We start from the raw sequence: 18,999 nt of genomic DNA, 5'->3' as shown, positions 1-18,999 counted from the left end.
AAAGCTTGCGTATGTGTTGTGATCCTCTCCAAAATGGCGGAAGACAGTAACTCGGGGGAAAGAATTGTTGAATAAAGTCGTCATTTTTGTTTTCTTTGCGCACAAAAAGTATTCTCGTAGCTTCGCAAAAATGAAGTTGAGCCACCGATGTCACATGGACTGTTTTACCTATGTCCTTGCTACGTTTCTGGACCTGGGAATATTATGGTTGTATTGCTGTCTACGGAGGGTCATTTAAATATATATTTATATAAATCTAACCAATGACCCCCCCAAAAAGTCAAAGATCCACCCAACCATATTCTCAAAAAATCCTGTGGGAAACACTAAACCATGTACTTCAAACACACAACCAAATGTCTTATAGTGCACAAAAAAACAAGCTAAACATGTCCAATGTATAGCACATGTGATTGACAGCGCGAGTCGGCGTCTCCACGTGCGTTTCTACTTTGCTGCTGAGTCATAATGAGGACGGCACTGAACGTGCTCCGAGAAGAACGGGGTCACCGTGGCAACGCCGGCCGGCTGATGGGCACAAAATGAACAAATTATGACGCGGCCCCCAGATTGTGATGGGGTCAAACGCCCCCCACCCCGCACTCAGCCCGCGCTCGCCCTTGTTCGCCCCCCGCTCGCCCTACACTGACAGTTCAATTTCCCTCCGACGCCCCGCGTTCGGCCCCCATTCGCCCCGCGCTAATTATGAATGAAAAGTTATCAGCCGGCTCCCCCGGCGCACGCTTAAACAGTATTTCAGAGCAGATCCGCACGTCAAAATGTTATTAGAAACGGGAGGAGCCGAGGCAGATAGTTCGCACGCTGACCCCAGATCGGCTAAATACCGCTGCTAACCGTCCCAGAATGCATCGGAGTGTCTCTCTATTTCACACACCGTTATTTCATCTGTACCCGTGCCGGCCAAAGTCACACACACACACGCACAGCCGTGTCATATGAATATATTTTCATACATCTGCATGCACGTGGCTGAGAAAGACCAGCTGTGTGACGTGACACGCTATAATGAATGCCCGCGTTTGAATGCATGTATGTGCGAGAGAGAGAGATGAGGTTTATCCACCGTGACTAAGATTATAGCGGCCTGTAATGTATTTATGCATAGCATTGACTTTAAATAAGCCCTTTCTCTTTCTCTCAATCTCACCCTTTATTTCAGCTCTGATTAGCCTGCCCGCCGAGGCTCGTGGGTAGTATTCTAATGACCTGTGCCTAACAGCTTCTAGCTGCGCAGCGGCCCGGGCCTGACGAGCCTGTCAATCAAAGCAGCAGCGCTGACACCCGCCCAACGCGCCGATACAGGTCACCGGGGCAACCCTGCAGTGATGGACAGGAGGAGAATAGGAATTCTGACAGATGGAGGTTGGAACCTATAGGAAGTTTAAAAGTTTTCGCAGACTAAGGGATATCAAGGATCGTGTGTTATCAGCAATCATAGTTCAACCTAGAGAAGCATAAGAGACTTCTTTACTTAATGTCACCAAGCATTTGAATGGTAGTGTTGCTAGCTATATTGTATCTGAAATGCCAGTTACTCAGTGTTAGCATTTATTAACTTTTGCTTGTGCTTACTATGTAAAAATGTATTCAATTCTTCTTTCAACACAAAATATCACTATCTATGCAATGTTAGCAATGTCTTTACAAACATACGCAAGCTTAAAAACACCACAAAATATTACAAACACTAAGATCAAGGTCCAGATCCCACTAAGAATCTTTTGGTTGAAATATGACAGCAGTGCAGGTCTATAAACGTGTGTATAGTGTGTGTGTGTTATTGTCGGGGGGTGTCTGTGGGCCGCTGGGATATTACAGTTCATGTGTCAATCCTAAAAGAGGCAGACACAGATAGTATTTGAGAAGAAATGACCACACATGCTTCATTCATCTCTTACTGACATCTCTCCCTCTCTCTCGCTCTCTTGACATCCCTTCTCTCCCTGACACAGGACTCTCACGGGAGAGGAAGGAGCCGTCATACTGCAAAAGGTCAACAATTACATACGCTGACAACACACACACACATGCTGGACGCACACAGGAGGAGAAGAAAGAGGGAAGACATTGAAAAACCAATCTATAATACAACAGCACAAAGAAACAAAGAACATAGAAGACTTCTAGATGGACACAAACAAAAGACCGGAGAGGAAATGATAAAAAGGAAGAGGCTTCTACAGGATAATGTACAGTCAGCCGGACGTTAGCACAAAGTAAACCCAAAAAGCATCAATATATAGCTAAATATATAGTTTAGCAGTCATTTTATACAATCAACTCAACTCATAGTATTCTAGATAGCCTTATTATAACATCAACAGAGTCAAATGAACACACACACACACACCTACCTGTAAGGCAGATGCGGTCGGTGAGATCAAGAGCCCTTGCAGGTCGGACAGCAGATTAGGTGACAGGATGGAGCTTTTGGGTGTGGTGACCGGCACGGGCGAGACTGTCAAACAAAACAATAACAACAGCATTAAAACCCTCATCAGCTTGTAACACTCCAAAGAGAAAGGAAAACTTGAAATCGCATCATATGACCCCTTTAAGACTAGTTTTGTGCTCCAGGGTCACATATATGTATTAATACATTCATTGGTCCCGTTCCAAAACCTAGTGAGCTGCCTAACTAGACAGCATATTAAAGCATCTAAAGCTGTTCCAAACCATTTCTGAACCATCTGATTTGCTTTTTGTTATCGCCGACTTCATAGCTTTAACTGCCGCCTGTTTTGTTTAACACATTTTACTCGTTTTAACTGCATTCTGCAGATTTCCCTGCAAAAATCTGAACAGAAAATGAATATAAGGTACAGAACTTTGTCTAAATGTTAAGGTGTCATCATATGTATCCGTCACTGGTGAGCAAGCAAAATTATATTTATATATGATTACACATACACTTATATTTCAACACTGAAAAGTATCTAATCTAATTAAAGCACAAACTATTTCACTTAATTTTTGTGTGTATTTTGCGTTATTATTAGAGCATTCTAGAATGATTTTTCAGTAGCCTTTGTTCTGGAAGCATTTATCCAATTAATTTTTCACAAACTGATTTTACAAAAAGTCATCGTTTAAGAGGTATAAGCCATGAACCAAACCAACCAGACAGGAGGCAAATCAAAACATGATTCAGCAAAAAATTATTTGAAAATAAAAGGCCAGGGTACAAGACTGTACTTAACATACTTTAATGAAGGAATGAAGTACAATCCCATGCAGCATTGTGAACGACGACACAATCTAAAAAGATAGGGACTTATAACTATTGATTTAAAGTTGTTGCTTATACATATTTAAACAATGTATTTTAAATTTATTGCAAAATATGCATTATATATATATAAATATATATATATATATATATATATATATAATTATTTTAAGAGTGTAGGGAGACTGATCTATTATATAATTCGTAGTGCTTCATGAAAGTTGGAGGGTGGTAAAAAGTTATTTTGGTGGAGCTTTCTTTGCAGAATCATGGGTAATGAAGTTTTTCACAAGGAATTATGCTGTTAAACATGATTATTTAAAAAATAAATTGAAATAATGCAGGCTGATGGCTTCAACATCAATGATTGACAAGCTCATAGCTCAAAGTAGGTCTGTCTTTAAAGTTATACAAGTTATCGTTCAAAATCAATTCCCCTATGAAGAAAATGAATGGGATTTTTACTTCAGAAACCACTATGTAGACCGTAGGCAGGTCACTGGGGTTTGAAAAAGAACCATTATAAATCACAAAACAATAAAACCAAAATCATAACAAAATGAAAACTGCAAAACTGAAAGAAACTCAACTCACAGTCATCCAGATCAAGAAGAGACACTTCCTTCTTCTCAACCTTCTGAAAAGAAACATTGATGCCAGATGTTACACATACAGAATAATATGCAGCAAAACTTCACACTCTTTCACACTTCAAAACTTCACACTGTGTTTGTACTCCATTATTAGTATTACTCTAGTATCGTACTTCTCACCTTTATGACTGGTTTAGACTGGACAGGTTTAGGCTTTGTGTTTTTCTTTTGATCTGTTCCTGAGTCTGAATCTGAATCCAATTCTGATCCGGATTCAGAAGAACTCTCAGACGAGGAACTCTCAGAGCCTGATTCACTTTCGGATCTGGATTCAACCTTCACAGCATTCCCATTCTTCTGCTTCCTGTTTTAGTCACACACAGACACAGAAACAACTGAACTATTTGAGTTTACTAGCCAAATTAATAACTGCAAAATCAACCTACATCCAGTAAACACACTTCACTCCTAAATTTCATTTATAACCTTCATTTTAAGAGTTTCTTATGCACTAAACACTACAATCAATTATGTAAAAACATGTTTAAATCTTTATTCCTGGGCCATTTTTTGACAACCTAAAAAACTGGACATTACTAAAGAACATTTCAATATTCAAACATCAAAAGGGACGTCGTCTGGTAGAGAGAGCAAAAGAGAAAAGGCTGGTTAAATTAGCAGAGGGAACAATGTCTGTTTAATTGTGAGATGATTAGATGGATTAATTTGGCCTTTGGATTTCATTTGCTCAGAACAAGTGATACACACACACACACACACACACACACACACACAGGCCATCTAACTGAAGTGTGCACAGTTCAACGGCAGCATTAAAGCAGGTTGTGAGTGTGTATTAATGAGAGCATTTCACGGTAGTTAAGGATGTGGGCGAGAGCCTTAAATCATGCACAATAATGACAGAACAGCAAACAAAACAGGCAAAGAGTGTATCACATACACACACACGTGTGTGTGTGTCTATTAGCTGTTTAATTACCGCTTCTAATAAAGGCAGCAGGGTCAACTACAGAAACGTTTCATCACAACAATTAACAGTGCAAACTCTGTGTGTGGACTGGATAGAGAAAGTCATCATGTTTGTGTGTTTTTATGCCTTGCAAATGTAAACATTTAGGGTTATGTGATGAACTAAACATATTCTGCTGATTTGACACTTTTTACTAATGTTAGCAAAATTGCAAAAGGGACTTTTGATAACTTTGGAAGCATCTGTAAAAATGGGTTCAAAATCAAAAACTGATCAATAAATTATTTGCATTGGATGCCATTGATTTCTAAAACAAAATGTGCATTTATGAACTTACAGCTATTACTAAGTTGCATTACAGCTACTCAATTCACAGATATTTTTGTATTTTGAAACTTAGTGAGATTTAAAATTAGTGAGAATAAAAACCTTATTGTTGAGGCCTGGCGTGTGTGAGCGAGAGAAAGAGAGAGAGTGTGTGACTGTATGTGTGCATATGAACAGATGGAGGGGGAAATTATTGGTGCCACATTTTATTAGTCATTTTATGCTGCAGCATACACAATCACACAAACACACACACACACTGAACACACACATTATTTACCTCCTGCACATATTTAAAACCAAAGTTGTACATTGTGCATCCACTTGTGCACACACTTCAGCAAAACACACCCATATATGCGGTTATAATGACCAAAGTCAATCTCACATACCATCTGTCTATATATTTATGGCACATAAACACTTCAAAATAGCAATAGCATGTGATGCAAGTATAAAGCGCTGGAATTCAGACCACTTACTTTGTCAGTAGAGTTCAATGGGTGTTTAGCAAACATGCATGACCTCTAATGAATGTTTATGCCTATGTTATGCATGCATCTATTTAAATTAAGAATGCTGGGTTCGACATAAATATGAATGGGTGATTTCTAAAATACAATGCTGTTGAAAAGTTTGGTGTTGGTAAGACTTTTGAATGTTTTTAAATGTAGTCTCTTCTGCTCATGAGGACTGCATTTATTTAATCAAATACACAGTAAAACAGTAATATTGTGAAATATTATTACAATTCAAAATAAGTGGTTTCTATTTGAATATATTTTAAAATATAATTTATTTATGTGATGCAAATATGAATTTTCAGCATCGTTACTCCAGTCTTCAGTGTCACATGACCCTTCAGAAATCATTCTAATATGCTGATTTGGTGCTCAAGAAACATTTCTTATTTTTATCAATGTTGAAGACAGTTGTGCTGCTAAATATCTTCATGGAAATATATGTGATGCATATTTTAAAAACTGCAGGGAATTTATTTTGAAAGAATGAATGTGATTGGTCAGTGGGATACAGAGCAAGGTCATGATTGGTTAATTTAAATAAGGTCATTTACACTGAGTGAGATCATTACCTGTCTTTGCTGTCCAGTTTCTGCTGTTGTGGTTTTTTGTTTTTTAGAGTTTTCTTCTTTTCTGAGTCTGATTCACTGGAGCTCTTCTCCGATTGGCTGGAGCTGCTCTTGTTTGAATCATCGCTGTTCTCCTCGCTCTCAGACTCACTTACTGATTCTACATGGACACAAAAACAGGTTAAGACAAGCCTCAAATTTGCCAAAACACAAACCAAGCCAAAGCTCATGTTTTACCTTCACTGCTGCTGCTGCTACTGTCCTCACTATTGCTTCCCTCTTCCTCCTCCCCATCTTCTTCCTCTGAATCAGAGTAGAACTTCTCATTTGATTTGGCATGTTTGGATTTACTAAGTGCCGGTGCTCCAGTCTCTTTCACCTGCCAGAGTCACACATGAACAGGAAATGAGGTCATAATAATTTGAGACTTGGTAACATCACTGTCCTGTGAATGAACCGTACGCTAAGGCCATTTAAGTGTATAGATATAAGACATTTTTAACATTATCTTTAAAAACTAAATAAATACAAGGGAGTCTTACCGGTTCTACTACCTCCACATTTCTCACTGATTGGTCAGGAGCGACAGCCGGCCAATCAGAAAGCTCCAGGTATCCACTGGCCTGAGAATTGAGTGTATGAGAGAGTGTGCCAAGCTGAAACCGGTCTCGATCTGAAAAACAGACAAAAGAGGAGAACTGAGAGACAGGTGAGTAAATGTATGTTAATGCCATCAAATATGAGGTTTTAATATCAAAGCAACGCCTGCTAATTTGGCCATCCGCTAACACAAACATCAATTCAATGTTAAAACTTTTAAGTGAAGGTAATTCAAAAATTATAAAGTACAAGTATAAATAAATGGATAAATAAAATGTATAAATATAAAATAAAAAATAAAACATTAGCATTTACTGGAATTGCCATATGATTCTGCTTTCTAAACACTGGTATCATGAGATTAATCACAAATTATTATATTCTATTAACAGAAAAATCAAGCGTCAACTTAAATATTTAGTAAATATTTTCCAGATAATATGAAAAATAACTTTAAATTTTTTTTTTTCACTTTAAATAGATTATTAATATAACAATATTAATTATAATATTTAATATTACATTATGGATGTAATCAGGGATATAATAATAAATATTATGGCTGCAATATAACAAAGAGTGAAAAATTTAAGGGGGTCTGAATACTTTCCGTACCCACTGTATATATATACGACAATATATCTATTGTAATCTACTCCAATCTAATCTAATAAATATTCAGCTGCCTTTATAGTGTCATCATAAATCTGGCATAAAAAGTTTGAAAACAAACCGTACTGTGTTGAACAAGCAGCTATGCAAAACTAATAAACTAAGATCTTCTAGTTTATGCCTCCAACCTCCAATCTAATCTAATAAATATTCAGCTGCCTTTATAGTGTCATCATAAATCTGGCATAAAAAGTTTGAAAACAAATCGTACTGTGTTGAACAAGCAGATATTCAAAAGTTTTGCTATGCAAAACTAATAAACTAAGATCTTCTAGTTTATGCCTCCAACTCTGGGTATTACTGTACTTCTTTGTCATAATAAACAAAAAAAGCAATAAGTGTCTGCACAGGCCTTCAGGAGACCTGCTGGGTAATTGACATTAAACTGGCAGAAATGCCACGGCATTCAGGTCTGCCCGTGTGCCCTTCTCACAATATGCCGGGTGCGTCCCGTAATAACCAAGGTATATGAACGCATAATCACTCTGGCTCTGCAGAATATAAACATGAGCGAAAAACGCCACCGCACACGGCGGATCTAAACCACAAATATTAAAAATGACAGCAGTAGTTAAATGTCTCGCAAATGTTATAGGGTAAATTTATGCCGCATTAATGAAATAAAGACTAATGGCTGTATATTTCAGTATACTAATTTATTTTAATCTATAGTAACCATGGGGACAATCATGAAATCATTGTATTAAAGCAAATTAGAGCAAGAAACAGGAGCACAGATTTGAGATCAGTAAATTATCAATGCGCCCGTTTGGACTATTGATGAGTTTTTCAGCTAAAGCCTGACGATTCGCCTTCACCGCAGAGATCATATGTCACAACCTGCATCTTCACGTGACTTAAAAAAAACACACACAAAGACGTGTCGCTTTGAGTTTCATCACAGCGAAGCATAATCAGCCCTTACAAACTTTATTACCTCCTATTAAGGGCGGGACACGCTTTACCAAGCACCGAGAACGATACTCAGCACAACAAAAATTACCCCCAGCGACAGCCGTCATCAATCACACAGAGCGCATCCTTCACGCTAAACCCAAATCCATCCATCCGTCCATCCATGTATCTACAAGAGCAAATGAGTAACACCCTTTTCCTGCACGAGGGCATAATTACTCCCGTTTAATTGCAGGTGCAGTGCATGATCGTACAGGAGGTAGTAGTAAATCAACGTGTGGGCGTGTGTGCGGGGCGGACGGGACGCCCAGATTCGACTGTCTGTTATCAAATTATGCAGAATTCTACAATTCAATTCTGCACGGGAGGAATAGAAGGCAAAGCCTACAAATCCATGCTGCTAATCCGGAGAAAAAAAGCCCAGTTCAGAGGCGGGAAAAAATAACTGTGTGCCGTTTGATAGAATCGGTTGCAGAGTATTTCTGCGTGCTGTATTGATGTTTACGGGTTAGACCTGCCGTCATGGCCTGCAGGGATGAATTCCCATGACAGTGTTGTGTGTTTCAGTTCTGAAGCCCTGCTGGAATGGAATAATGTGATGAAATAAGAGAAACGTGTGAGAAATCGATGTCAGCAGAACTCTTGAGTTCGTATAGATGTGGTCGCGTCATTTAGAATGAGAGCATGACGGTAAACTGACGGCTTTGGATTTTTTTAACTGCTCTAGCTGTTTTATCATGCAACAAAGCTTTAAATGTGAGTGATACGGCCTAGAGGTTACCGATCTGCGGTGGTAACTGAAAAGTTGTAGGTTTGAATCTTGCACAGAATGATTTCAGGCATCCCACATCTTATGACCACTGAATTTCCATGACTTGTAAAATCATATTCATTCATATTATAAATTATATTCACTACAGATATTTAAATTACTCTTTATGAGTAATACACTAATATTGGCACCCTTGGTAAATATGAGCAAAGCCGGCTGTGAAAATAAATCTGCATCGTTTTATCATTTGATCTTTCATTTAAAAAAAAATCCCTAAATTCTAACCTTTCATTGAAGTAAAACAATTGAAATTGGGGGGAAACTCACATTATGAAACAAATGTTTTTCTCCAATGCATGTTGGCCCCAATTATTGGCACCTCTAGAAATTCTTATGAGTAAAATATCTCTGAAGTATATTCCCATTCATATTTTCTTTTTTTTTTAGCACACCAGGGTGACTAGGAGCATGACAGGATTATAAATATGAGGAACACAAACGCCAAATTCCCTTAATCATCCATCACAAGGAGTAAAACCAAAGAATATAGTTCTGGTGTGCAGAACAAGATTGTAGAGCTTCACAAAATAGAAAGTGGCTGTAAGAGCGAAAGCATTGAAAATCCTCATTTTCACCATCAGGGCAATAATTAAGAAGTTCCAATCAACTAAAGATGTTACAAATCTGCCTGGAAGAAGATGTGTGTCTAAATCGTCCTAATGCACGGTGAGGGGAGTTTGGTTCACAGCTGGATAATTGCAGAGATTAGTTGAGTCTTGGGGTCAGAAAGCCTAAAAAAAATATCAAACAGCCCCTATATCATCACATGTTGTTTGGGAGGGTTTCAAGAAAAATCCTCCTCGCTCATCCAAAAACAAACTCCAGCATATTCAGTTGTCAGACACGACTGGAACTTCAAACGGGACTGGCTTCTAAGGTCAGATGAAACTAAAAAAAAAGAGCTTTTTGGCAGCAAAACCCATCTGCCCTGGCCAACCCAGTTCTCTGACCTGAACCCTATAGAAAATGAGTGGGGTGAACTGAAGACAAGAAGCACCAACATGGAGCTGGGAATCTGAAGGATCTGAAGGAATGGTCTCTGATCTCTTGTCAGGTGTTCTCCAAACTCATCAGGCATTATAGGAGAAAACTCAGAGCTGTTTTCTTGGGAAAAGGACGCTGCAATAATTGAGTGCCAATAATTGTGGCCAACGTGAACCAGAGAAAAACGTTTATTTCATAATGAGATTTTCCCCCCACTTTCCATTGTTTTACTTCAACGATAGGTTAGAACTTTGTGAATTATTCGTGGAGGGCACTGTATTTACTATAGAAATTTAAATGACTTTTCAAGGTTTTTACCTTTGAAGGCAGACTGCAGGACAGGAGCCGGTTTGGGCGCCATCAGGATGCGGCGAGCGTACTTGCTCAGGGCTCCGCTCTTCTCGTTTGGGACAATCAGCTGACGAATGAACCGTGTTCGGTCTCTGATGTCATAGTTCTGATCATACTTGCCCAAGTTCAAAATGTATTGAGTCAGCAATTTAGTCTGTATGAGAGAAAGAAAGTGAGATAAAACGCAGCCAAAACACACCCCCACTCAAAGTGTGATTTGATTTTACCTGTTTGGAATTGGTCAGGTAGAGTTTGGCAGCAAGGTTGACGATCTGAAGTTTGACAATGTCCTCCTCGTCGGTGAAGGTCTTGGCCATCTTTCGCAGGACGTCGGGGGCGATTTTAGGCACGTGTTCACAGTATTCACCCATCAGCCACAGGATGCTGGCCCTTGCCATCGGGACCTAAAGAGGCAATGGACACCAAATACATCAAGTGTTAAATTTATATGAATCCCACTGTAGTTGCACACTATAACATTACAGTTGTGTAATACTGAACCCGTCTCTCACAGTGATGTTGTCGAAGAGTTTGGCCATGTGTTTGATGATGTCACTGTGCTGTGATGGCTGAGTCTGCAGAAGTTTCTTGATGACTACGACGCTTTCTGCAACAACAGTCTCTACAAAGAGAAGAAATGCATGAATAGACACTCAGAAAAAAAGGAACAAAAGTTGTCACTGGGGTTAAAGGCACACCTTTGTACCTAAAGAGTCCATATTGGTACCTTAAATGTACATATTAGTACGTAAAGTGTACATATTAGTACCTAAAAGGTCCAAAAGTGTACCTTTTGAAAAGGTACCGTGCCCCAGTGACAGCTTTTGTAAATTTTTTTTTTTTGAGAGTGCACTGATAATACAATATACTATGTTTTTACTGTAGTAACAATAACTAACTGTAGTAACCAGTGTTGAGGAGTAACTAAGCAGCAACTTAACTACATTTTTGAGGTGCGGAATTAATACACACGCTCCTATATGTAATGTTTTCTCTTATATGTAGCTTTAGTGAGTCATTTTAGTGAATCGATTCATTCTGGCTTTTCAGATAAATCAAGTCCTTGTGATCCATTTTGTAGGTAAATGCTGATATATAATTTTATATTTTATACACGCATATAATTTTATATTTTAAACAGCAAGTGTTGTTGGCAACTTGTTTGTATGTAACTTGTAGATCAACTAAATTACTGATTACTTACCATATTGTTTAAAGTTCAAAGCATGTTCTTTGAGGAGTTTTATGAATCATTGAGACTATAACATGCATTTGTCAGAAAGAATATTCACATTTTTCATCTGTGGTGATAATGGCTCTGTCTGTATCATCAGTTTTGTCACTGACGATCAAGACATTGAACTTCATCATATTGCCATCTGCAGGAAACCAGAAGCACTGCGTCTAATAACGAAACGATAACTTTAATGTGTGTGATTACCGTCTCTGTTGGACAGCAGCAGGACCAGGCCATTGAGGCAGGTGTCAGTCACCTCAGAGATGTTAGTGGCACAACAGCCGATGGCTTGGATGGTGGCCGCCGCGAACGCCTTATCCTGACTCTTCACATACGTCTGGAACACACATACAACTACTTAAAGCTGCTATTCCTCAGCTGTGTTTCTAAACCTAGTGAGCTGCCCATCCAGACAGGGTTTTTAGGCATCATAGAATTATTCAAAATTCAGTATTTAACTTCATCTTAAGACTCATCTCAAGAGTTTTTTTCCCCCCTCAGATTCAATTTACAGATTCAATTTAATCTATAAAACTTTACCTGGAATTCTCTCAGTATGGTGGAGATGTTTGCTTCATTAGCCAGGTTAGTCAAAATCTCCAGCTGAAGGATTTAAACAAAAGCAAAAAACTTTAGATAAGCAACAAAACATCAGCAAGCAAGCAGAAAAGACACATGAAGGTAAGACAGTGTTTTTACCTTGAGTGTTTTGATGTGTGTTGCATCTGTAGACCTCACATAGAAGCTCTTCATGAAGGGCTCAAACATCCCCTAAAAAACACCACAGACATTACCTCAGGTCTACCTCAGATTGCAGTACTTTAGATTCTTGTTTAAAAACCACAGCCATTACCTCAAGACTTTAGCTCAGATTTTACCTTAGATTCTACATCAGTGTTTACCATTTACTTCAGAATTTACACTCACTTTTTACCTGTATACCTCAGGTTCTCAGATTGCAGTACTTTAGATTCTTGTTTAAAAACCACAGCCATTACCTCAAGACTTTAGCTCAGATTTTACCTTAGATTCTACATCAGTGTTTACCATTTACTTCAGAATTTACACTCACTTTTTACCTGTATACCTCAGGTTTTTTTTTTTACTCAGAAATAACACGTGGTTTATCTAAGATAATTTTTCAGTCTACTCAATTTAGATTTTACCTTTAGCATTTACCTCAGACGGCACTAATTTACTTTTAAAAAATATATCTCTAATTTTTAGTTAGTTTACCTCAACCAATACTTCAGATTTTACCTCAAAGTTTCCCTTAGACATTACCTCAGTTTATTTTAGGCTTGATTTAGGCATACCTCACATTTCAATAGAGTGTTTACATCAACCAATACTTCAGATTTTACCTTAAGGTTTTCCTCAGACACTACACCTCAGTTTATTTTAGGCTTGATTTAGGCCTATACCTCAGATTTTAACTCAGTGCTTACCTCAAAAGATACATTAGATTTATATCACACATTTTGTGTCAGATATTACCCTCAGTTTGCTTGAGACATAATTGAAGCCTCTGATTTTACCTCAGAACTTATTGTAAGATTTACTTCATATTTTACCTCATGATTTCTCTCAGAATTGAGGTCTACCTCTGATTTCACCTCATTGTTTACCTCAGATCTTACCTTGAAATTTACTTCACATTTTACCTCATGATTTTCCTCAGATTTGAGGACTACCTCTGATTTTACCTCAGAATTTACCGTAAGATTTACTTCATATTTTACCTAGTTTTCTCTCAGAATTGAGGTCTACCTCTGATTTCACCTCATTGTTTCCTCAGATCTTACCTTGCAATTTACTTCATATTTAACCTCATGATTTCCCTCAGATTTGAGGACTACCTCTGATTTTACCTCAGAATTTACTGTAAGATTTACTTCATATTTAACCTCATGATTTCTCTCAGAATTTAGGCCTACCTCTGATTTCACCTCATGTTTACCTCAGATCTTACCTTGAAATTTACTCCATATTTTACTTCATTCCCTCAGAATTGAGGCCTACCCTTTGATTTTACCTCAATGTTTACCTCAGAACTTACCTTGCAATTTACCTCACAATTTCTCTCAGAATTGAGGCCTATCTCTGGTTTTACCTCAGTGTTTACCTCAGATCTTACCTTATGATTTATTTTATATTTTACTTCATGATATCCCTCAAAATTAAGGCCCAGCTCTGATTTTACCTCAATGTCTACCTCACATCTAACCTTGCAATTTACATCATATTTTGTCTTATGATTTCCTTCAGAATTGGGGCCCACCTCTGATTTTACCTCAGAATAAGCACCCGAAGTAGACACATTTAGGCCAAGCTGATTCTAAATCATTAACATTGTTCATAACATGTTCAGATTTCATGAGAAAAGCAGGGTGAACGTTTCAGTGAGTCTGTACCTTCCTCTGAATGGACATAGTGGCGATGTTCTGCAACACGATGTACTGAACTTCCCTAAATGAGCCGAGAGTGAAACCAAAAACAGGAATTAGATTGACAGATTTGATTGTAATACCACCTCCATCTCATGATGGATCTCATAGTGTGCATGTGTTACCTGTGGCTCCTCAAGAGCCTCACCAGGGACTTGGTGATTATGCTAAGTTCATGTTTAGGAGCCAGATGCCAGTAGAGCTGAGATACTGCCATCACGACCTGACAAAGAGAGATGATTAATGTTATAAATGAAGAGCTATGCCTTTAAATGTTAAATGTAAGGTTCTTAAAAGAATATCAATAAACTAAAACACGATATTATCATGGTTTTTCCATGGTATGTTTTTACAAAGGGAGAGAAAGGTGAGAAAAAGACGTGTGGACATTAAAAGTAGCTCATGAAACAGACAGATTAATGGAAGACGTGGTGGAGAGTCCCAGAGACATGTGAAGTGAGAGAAAGAGAAAGAGGAAGAGGAGGGTTTGAGCGAGGTTGAAAAAAGATAGATGGTGATAGATTAGGAAGCCTTCAATGTATGTAATGATTTTGTCTTCCCCAAATTACTTTGACCCCAATATATGAACAGGACAGCAGACTTCAACACATCAACCGCTAGAGCAGCAGAGAGAGAGAGAGAGAGAGAGCTGATAAAGACAGAGAGCAGCCTGAGTGCAGAACAAAGCAGGACAAGTTTTAATCAAAACATATCACACACACACTACAAAAAACACACATACACACAGACCTTGAGCTTCCAGGTTGATGGAGTACTTGAGTCACCCTGTGTGTGTGATGTAGGAGGGAATAACGTTTTCTGAGCACATTTCTAAGGCTGAGTGTGTGTAACATGATGGAGTTGGGTCTGATACAGCCTTGGTCCCACTAATATTCTGATGTACAAACACGCGCACACTCGCACTTAAACACAAAACACACACTCAGGTGCGTCCTGAAGGCCTTCGCTATTGCTCAGAGTTGAACAGGAACGATAAGAGAGGGAGAAAGAGAAAACTGGAGAGTAGGCTTGCCGCGATAGACGGTGTTGACGGTGATACCGGTGTTAAGCCGCATTTATTTATTTTATTTGACATCAAGGTGTATGCGGTGCCTCCAAGCTTTCTTACTCGTTTTGCTAATAAACGTTCTACGCGCCGATTAACCGGTGGGAAAATTTCCTCACCGACACAACCCTACTGGAGAGTGCAGATGTGTGGGGAAATGGAAATATGTGAGCATCTTAGAGGAATAATACAGATTAAATATGAATTAATAAAGAAGAAAGGATGTAACTATCGGCTGAAAACTGTCTTCAACCTTACCTACAGGAATTAAATCAGCAATGACTGACTAAAAGTGTATCTATCTTAAAGCTTTATCTATCCTGTGAGAAGCGAAACAGGAGATATGGCCTAAATAATAAAATAACTGCTTATACATAATTATCAATAGCATTATATAATGTAATAATATTACCATTTAGAATTCTTACATTTATAATATTTGACATATTAATATTTAATATACAAATGCTCAAACTATATTAAATTCCTATATTAGATTCCTATATCTTAATAATAATAATAATTATTATTATTATTTATTTTAACTAATATTGATACAAGAATATGAAACAATAATTAATATTATTGTATATTCAAAATGGCAAAAATGTTTATTATTGATTATACATGCCGCTTTAATAATATTTGCTATACAATTTTTTGTTATATAATTATGCTCTAATTATATATAATTATGTCTATAATAAATGTAATAGATTAATATATCTGTATTAATAATAATACTAATAATAATAATGTAAAACAATTTAAATAATACTTTAATCATTAATAAATAATAAACATATTATAAACATATTACATATTACTATATAAACTTTTGAAATGTAAAATATTGATATAATAATAATAATTAATATTGCTGTGTCTATATTTAAAATGGCAGAAGTTACTTAATATAATTACTGTTTTCATTATGACAGATTTGGTCCAAGAATATTCCTTTAAACAGAAACAGAGGGCTCAGTGTGTGTGTGTGCACTCACTGCGGTGTTTCTGCTCTGTAACAGTGGTTTAGTGTTTCTGAGCAGGAGTCTGTGGTCTGGATCCATGATGTACGGTTTGGACTGGTCCACTCTCCTTTCCTCCTCTGAATCATAAAAGGCTTTCGCACTGTTCTCGTCAAACACGGCGTCCTACAATCACACACACAATTAATGAATAAAAACATCTAAAAAAAAATGCAGAGATCATTAAACCAACTCTTAAAATGATTAAAAGGAACTTTTAATCAGCAACTTTCTCTTGTGAAACAATCACTGCAGTCAGAGTTACAATATATAGTCCTCTCAATCCCTCCTTCCTACCTGAAACCCTCAATGCTAGCATTGAAAAACAAAACAAAATGAAAATAAGATCAGTCAATTTCAAGCAGCAATTTTGTTCAAATGAAACCACTAATCTTGATAGCTGAGCTTTAAAAATATGTAAAATAATAATTAAATACTATCTGTGCTTAAGCGCACAGACAGTAACTCACCTCTCTCCACGGGCTGACAAACTGTGTCCTGGCGTATCGGGTCAGCATGTGTATGATGACCACCTGACCCCACTCCTCCACGTCCACCAGCAGGTTACACAGCTTCCGATAGTTCTTATGGATCAGGTCGATCCGGTCCGGACAGACCTCCTCAAACGCCATCACCACGCTGCCGGCAACCAGCTACAAACAACACATGACAAACAGCAGGGTTTACAACTTAGCCACCTGTTAGAAGCCTTTCAGAAATTCTACATCAGTTTGAAGTGTTTTTTCACTCTGTGGTACACTAGTAAAATTAGGTTTAGAGTTCTTCATTTTGATTGGTTGTTACAGATTCCAGGGGTGTCAATCAACTAATTCTGAAAATTAGTTTAATTCTGAATATTATATGAATTCTCAATATTAGTGGCTGTTTTAAAGCAAGACATTTAATAGTTGTACATACAAGAGCATTTTAGGGGCAAAAATCTGGAAAATGACCAAAAAAAAATAGATATAGATATAAAGAATTAAAAATTAAAAGAAAATATATATAAAAATAAAAAAAAACTATAGTAAAACTATATATACATACATACATATATATATGTATAATATGATTTATAAAAATAATGATAAATATAAAAATATAACAATAATAAATATGGTATCAGTGAAATAAATGATTCTGGGCTATTGAGTTATTCTGGACTAATTAAATTAAATTTTCAATAATTAAATAGTTCAGGTAAGAAAAAATAATCCCAATTTGCACAATATCAGACATTTTGAGTTTTTAGACATGATGATAATTTATAAGAGAATTAAACGTTTATGCAATGTTCAAGCAACAATTAACAATGATCCACATAAAAACCCAAACTACCAATAAATATTTGTGCACCTGAATGACAAACCAACAGACCAGTGATTCAAACAATCCATTAGAGATCATTAGAGAAACATTATGTTTAAATTATATTGATTTACCTGAGATAAACACAAATAACAGTGTATAAACAAACACAAAAATTAAAAACCAAAGAAAAGCAAAACCAAGAAAGCAAGAATGTAACATTTAAATCTGAGTGGTTAGTGCATGTGCATACATACATATATATATATATACATATACACACATATTAGTTTTATGCTTCGGTACTCATGTGGAAAGTGTCGGTTTGAATATTGGCTGGTATTGTATTATAATTCTACCTAACTGAACCTCGCTATAAATATATATTACATTTGCACAAACATGAAAAGAAGAACAAAAGCATCTGTACACATTCACTATTACACTGTGTCTAAAGTTATAAAACTGTGCAGACACACACAAACACATGCTGCACACACACACCTCTACAGTTTCTGGGCAATTATCACTCACCCGCTTCTCCTGCAGCAACCCTAAAGTTGTGCTGGAGGTTTATAATTTTGAGTAAATTTGCAATTCAGACACAACAAATACATACATACATACATATACACATACATATATGTGTGTATATGAAGTATTATATACATATATAATTGTTCTGATAAACAATTTACAAATAAATTATTTTAAAGTTATTATATATAATGTATACTTTTATATTTATCTAATGTATAATATACATATTGAATTAATTTTTTAAATATTAATTCTTTTTTTATATACATACATTTATAGCAAATGCAATATTATATACACACACAAATAATCTCAATCTAATTTATATAAATTTTTCTTATTTTATTTGTAATTTATTTACATTTTTAATTCTTCTTTCCATTACTATATTATGTTAATAAATATCAATTGTGTACTATTAATCAATATTGTACACAATAATCCCCTCAGTGTGGTCTCAAAACAAACAGATGCTTGGAAGATGACAACCTGTTCTGCTTCCCACCAAGCTAATATAACACACCACTCTCACTTTAGACTAATGAACTACAGTATATGAGAGAGAGTGTGTGAAAACAACACAGAGAGAGAGAGTTTGAGCAGGTCAGGTGCTTCATTCATCATCATGTGACTTCAGTTCCAGCTCTGAGGAAGAAAATTACATGTAACTGATCACTAACAAAAAGGGTGCAAAATTAACTTTTTGCCACATCGGCCAGTGGCAGGTGAATTGAGAAAATTATATATATATTTTTTATATAAATAAAC

General features: G+C 36.8%; 1 protein-coding gene across 4 annotated transcripts in view; it reads right to left on the bottom strand.

Annotated features, from left to right (window-relative positions):
- The window catches only part of ap3b1a (adaptor related protein complex 3 subunit beta 1a), a 53,526-nt gene that overhangs the window by 23,056 nt on the left and 11,471 nt on the right, over positions 1–18,999 (bottom strand). For 2 of the 4 annotated variants that reach the window (XM_016552535.1, XM_016552539.1), the window contains exons 7-22: positions 16,854–17,036; positions 16,360–16,509; positions 14,415–14,512; positions 14,257–14,311; positions 12,542–12,613; positions 12,383–12,445; positions 12,047–12,179; positions 11,118–11,227; positions 10,833–11,009; positions 10,573–10,759; positions 6,794–6,924; positions 6,489–6,630; positions 6,255–6,411; positions 4,024–4,207; positions 3,845–3,887; positions 2,376–2,479 (exon numbers count right to left, since the gene is read on the bottom strand). In XM_016552535.1, coding sequence (XP_016408021.1) covers positions 2,376–2,479; positions 3,845–3,887; positions 4,024–4,207; positions 6,255–6,411; positions 6,489–6,630; positions 6,794–6,924; positions 10,573–10,759; positions 10,833–11,009; positions 11,118–11,227; positions 12,047–12,179; positions 12,383–12,445; positions 12,542–12,613; positions 14,257–14,311; positions 14,415–14,512; positions 16,360–16,509; positions 16,854–17,036 — 1,989 coding nt within the window. The remainder of the gene's footprint in view (positions 1–2,375; positions 2,480–3,844; positions 3,888–4,023; positions 4,208–6,254; positions 6,412–6,488; positions 6,631–6,793; positions 6,925–10,572; positions 10,760–10,832; positions 11,010–11,117; positions 11,228–12,046; positions 12,180–12,382; positions 12,446–12,541; positions 12,614–14,256; positions 14,312–14,414; positions 14,513–16,359; positions 16,510–16,853; positions 17,037–18,999) is intronic. The other 2 variants (XM_016552536.1, XM_016552537.1) reach the window with 2 other exon arrangements.

The sequence above is a fragment of the Sinocyclocheilus rhinocerous genome, unplaced genomic scaffold (assembly GCF_001515625.1).
Source record: "Sinocyclocheilus rhinocerous isolate Xijiao unplaced genomic scaffold, SAMN03320098_v1.1 scaffold405, whole genome shotgun sequence".
In the NCBI taxonomy this organism is placed as follows: domain Eukaryota; kingdom Metazoa; phylum Chordata; class Actinopteri; order Cypriniformes; family Cyprinidae; genus Sinocyclocheilus; species Sinocyclocheilus rhinocerous.
The sequence above is the reverse complement of the archived record's forward strand: the minus strand, read 5'-3'. Positions and strand labels throughout refer to the sequence as shown.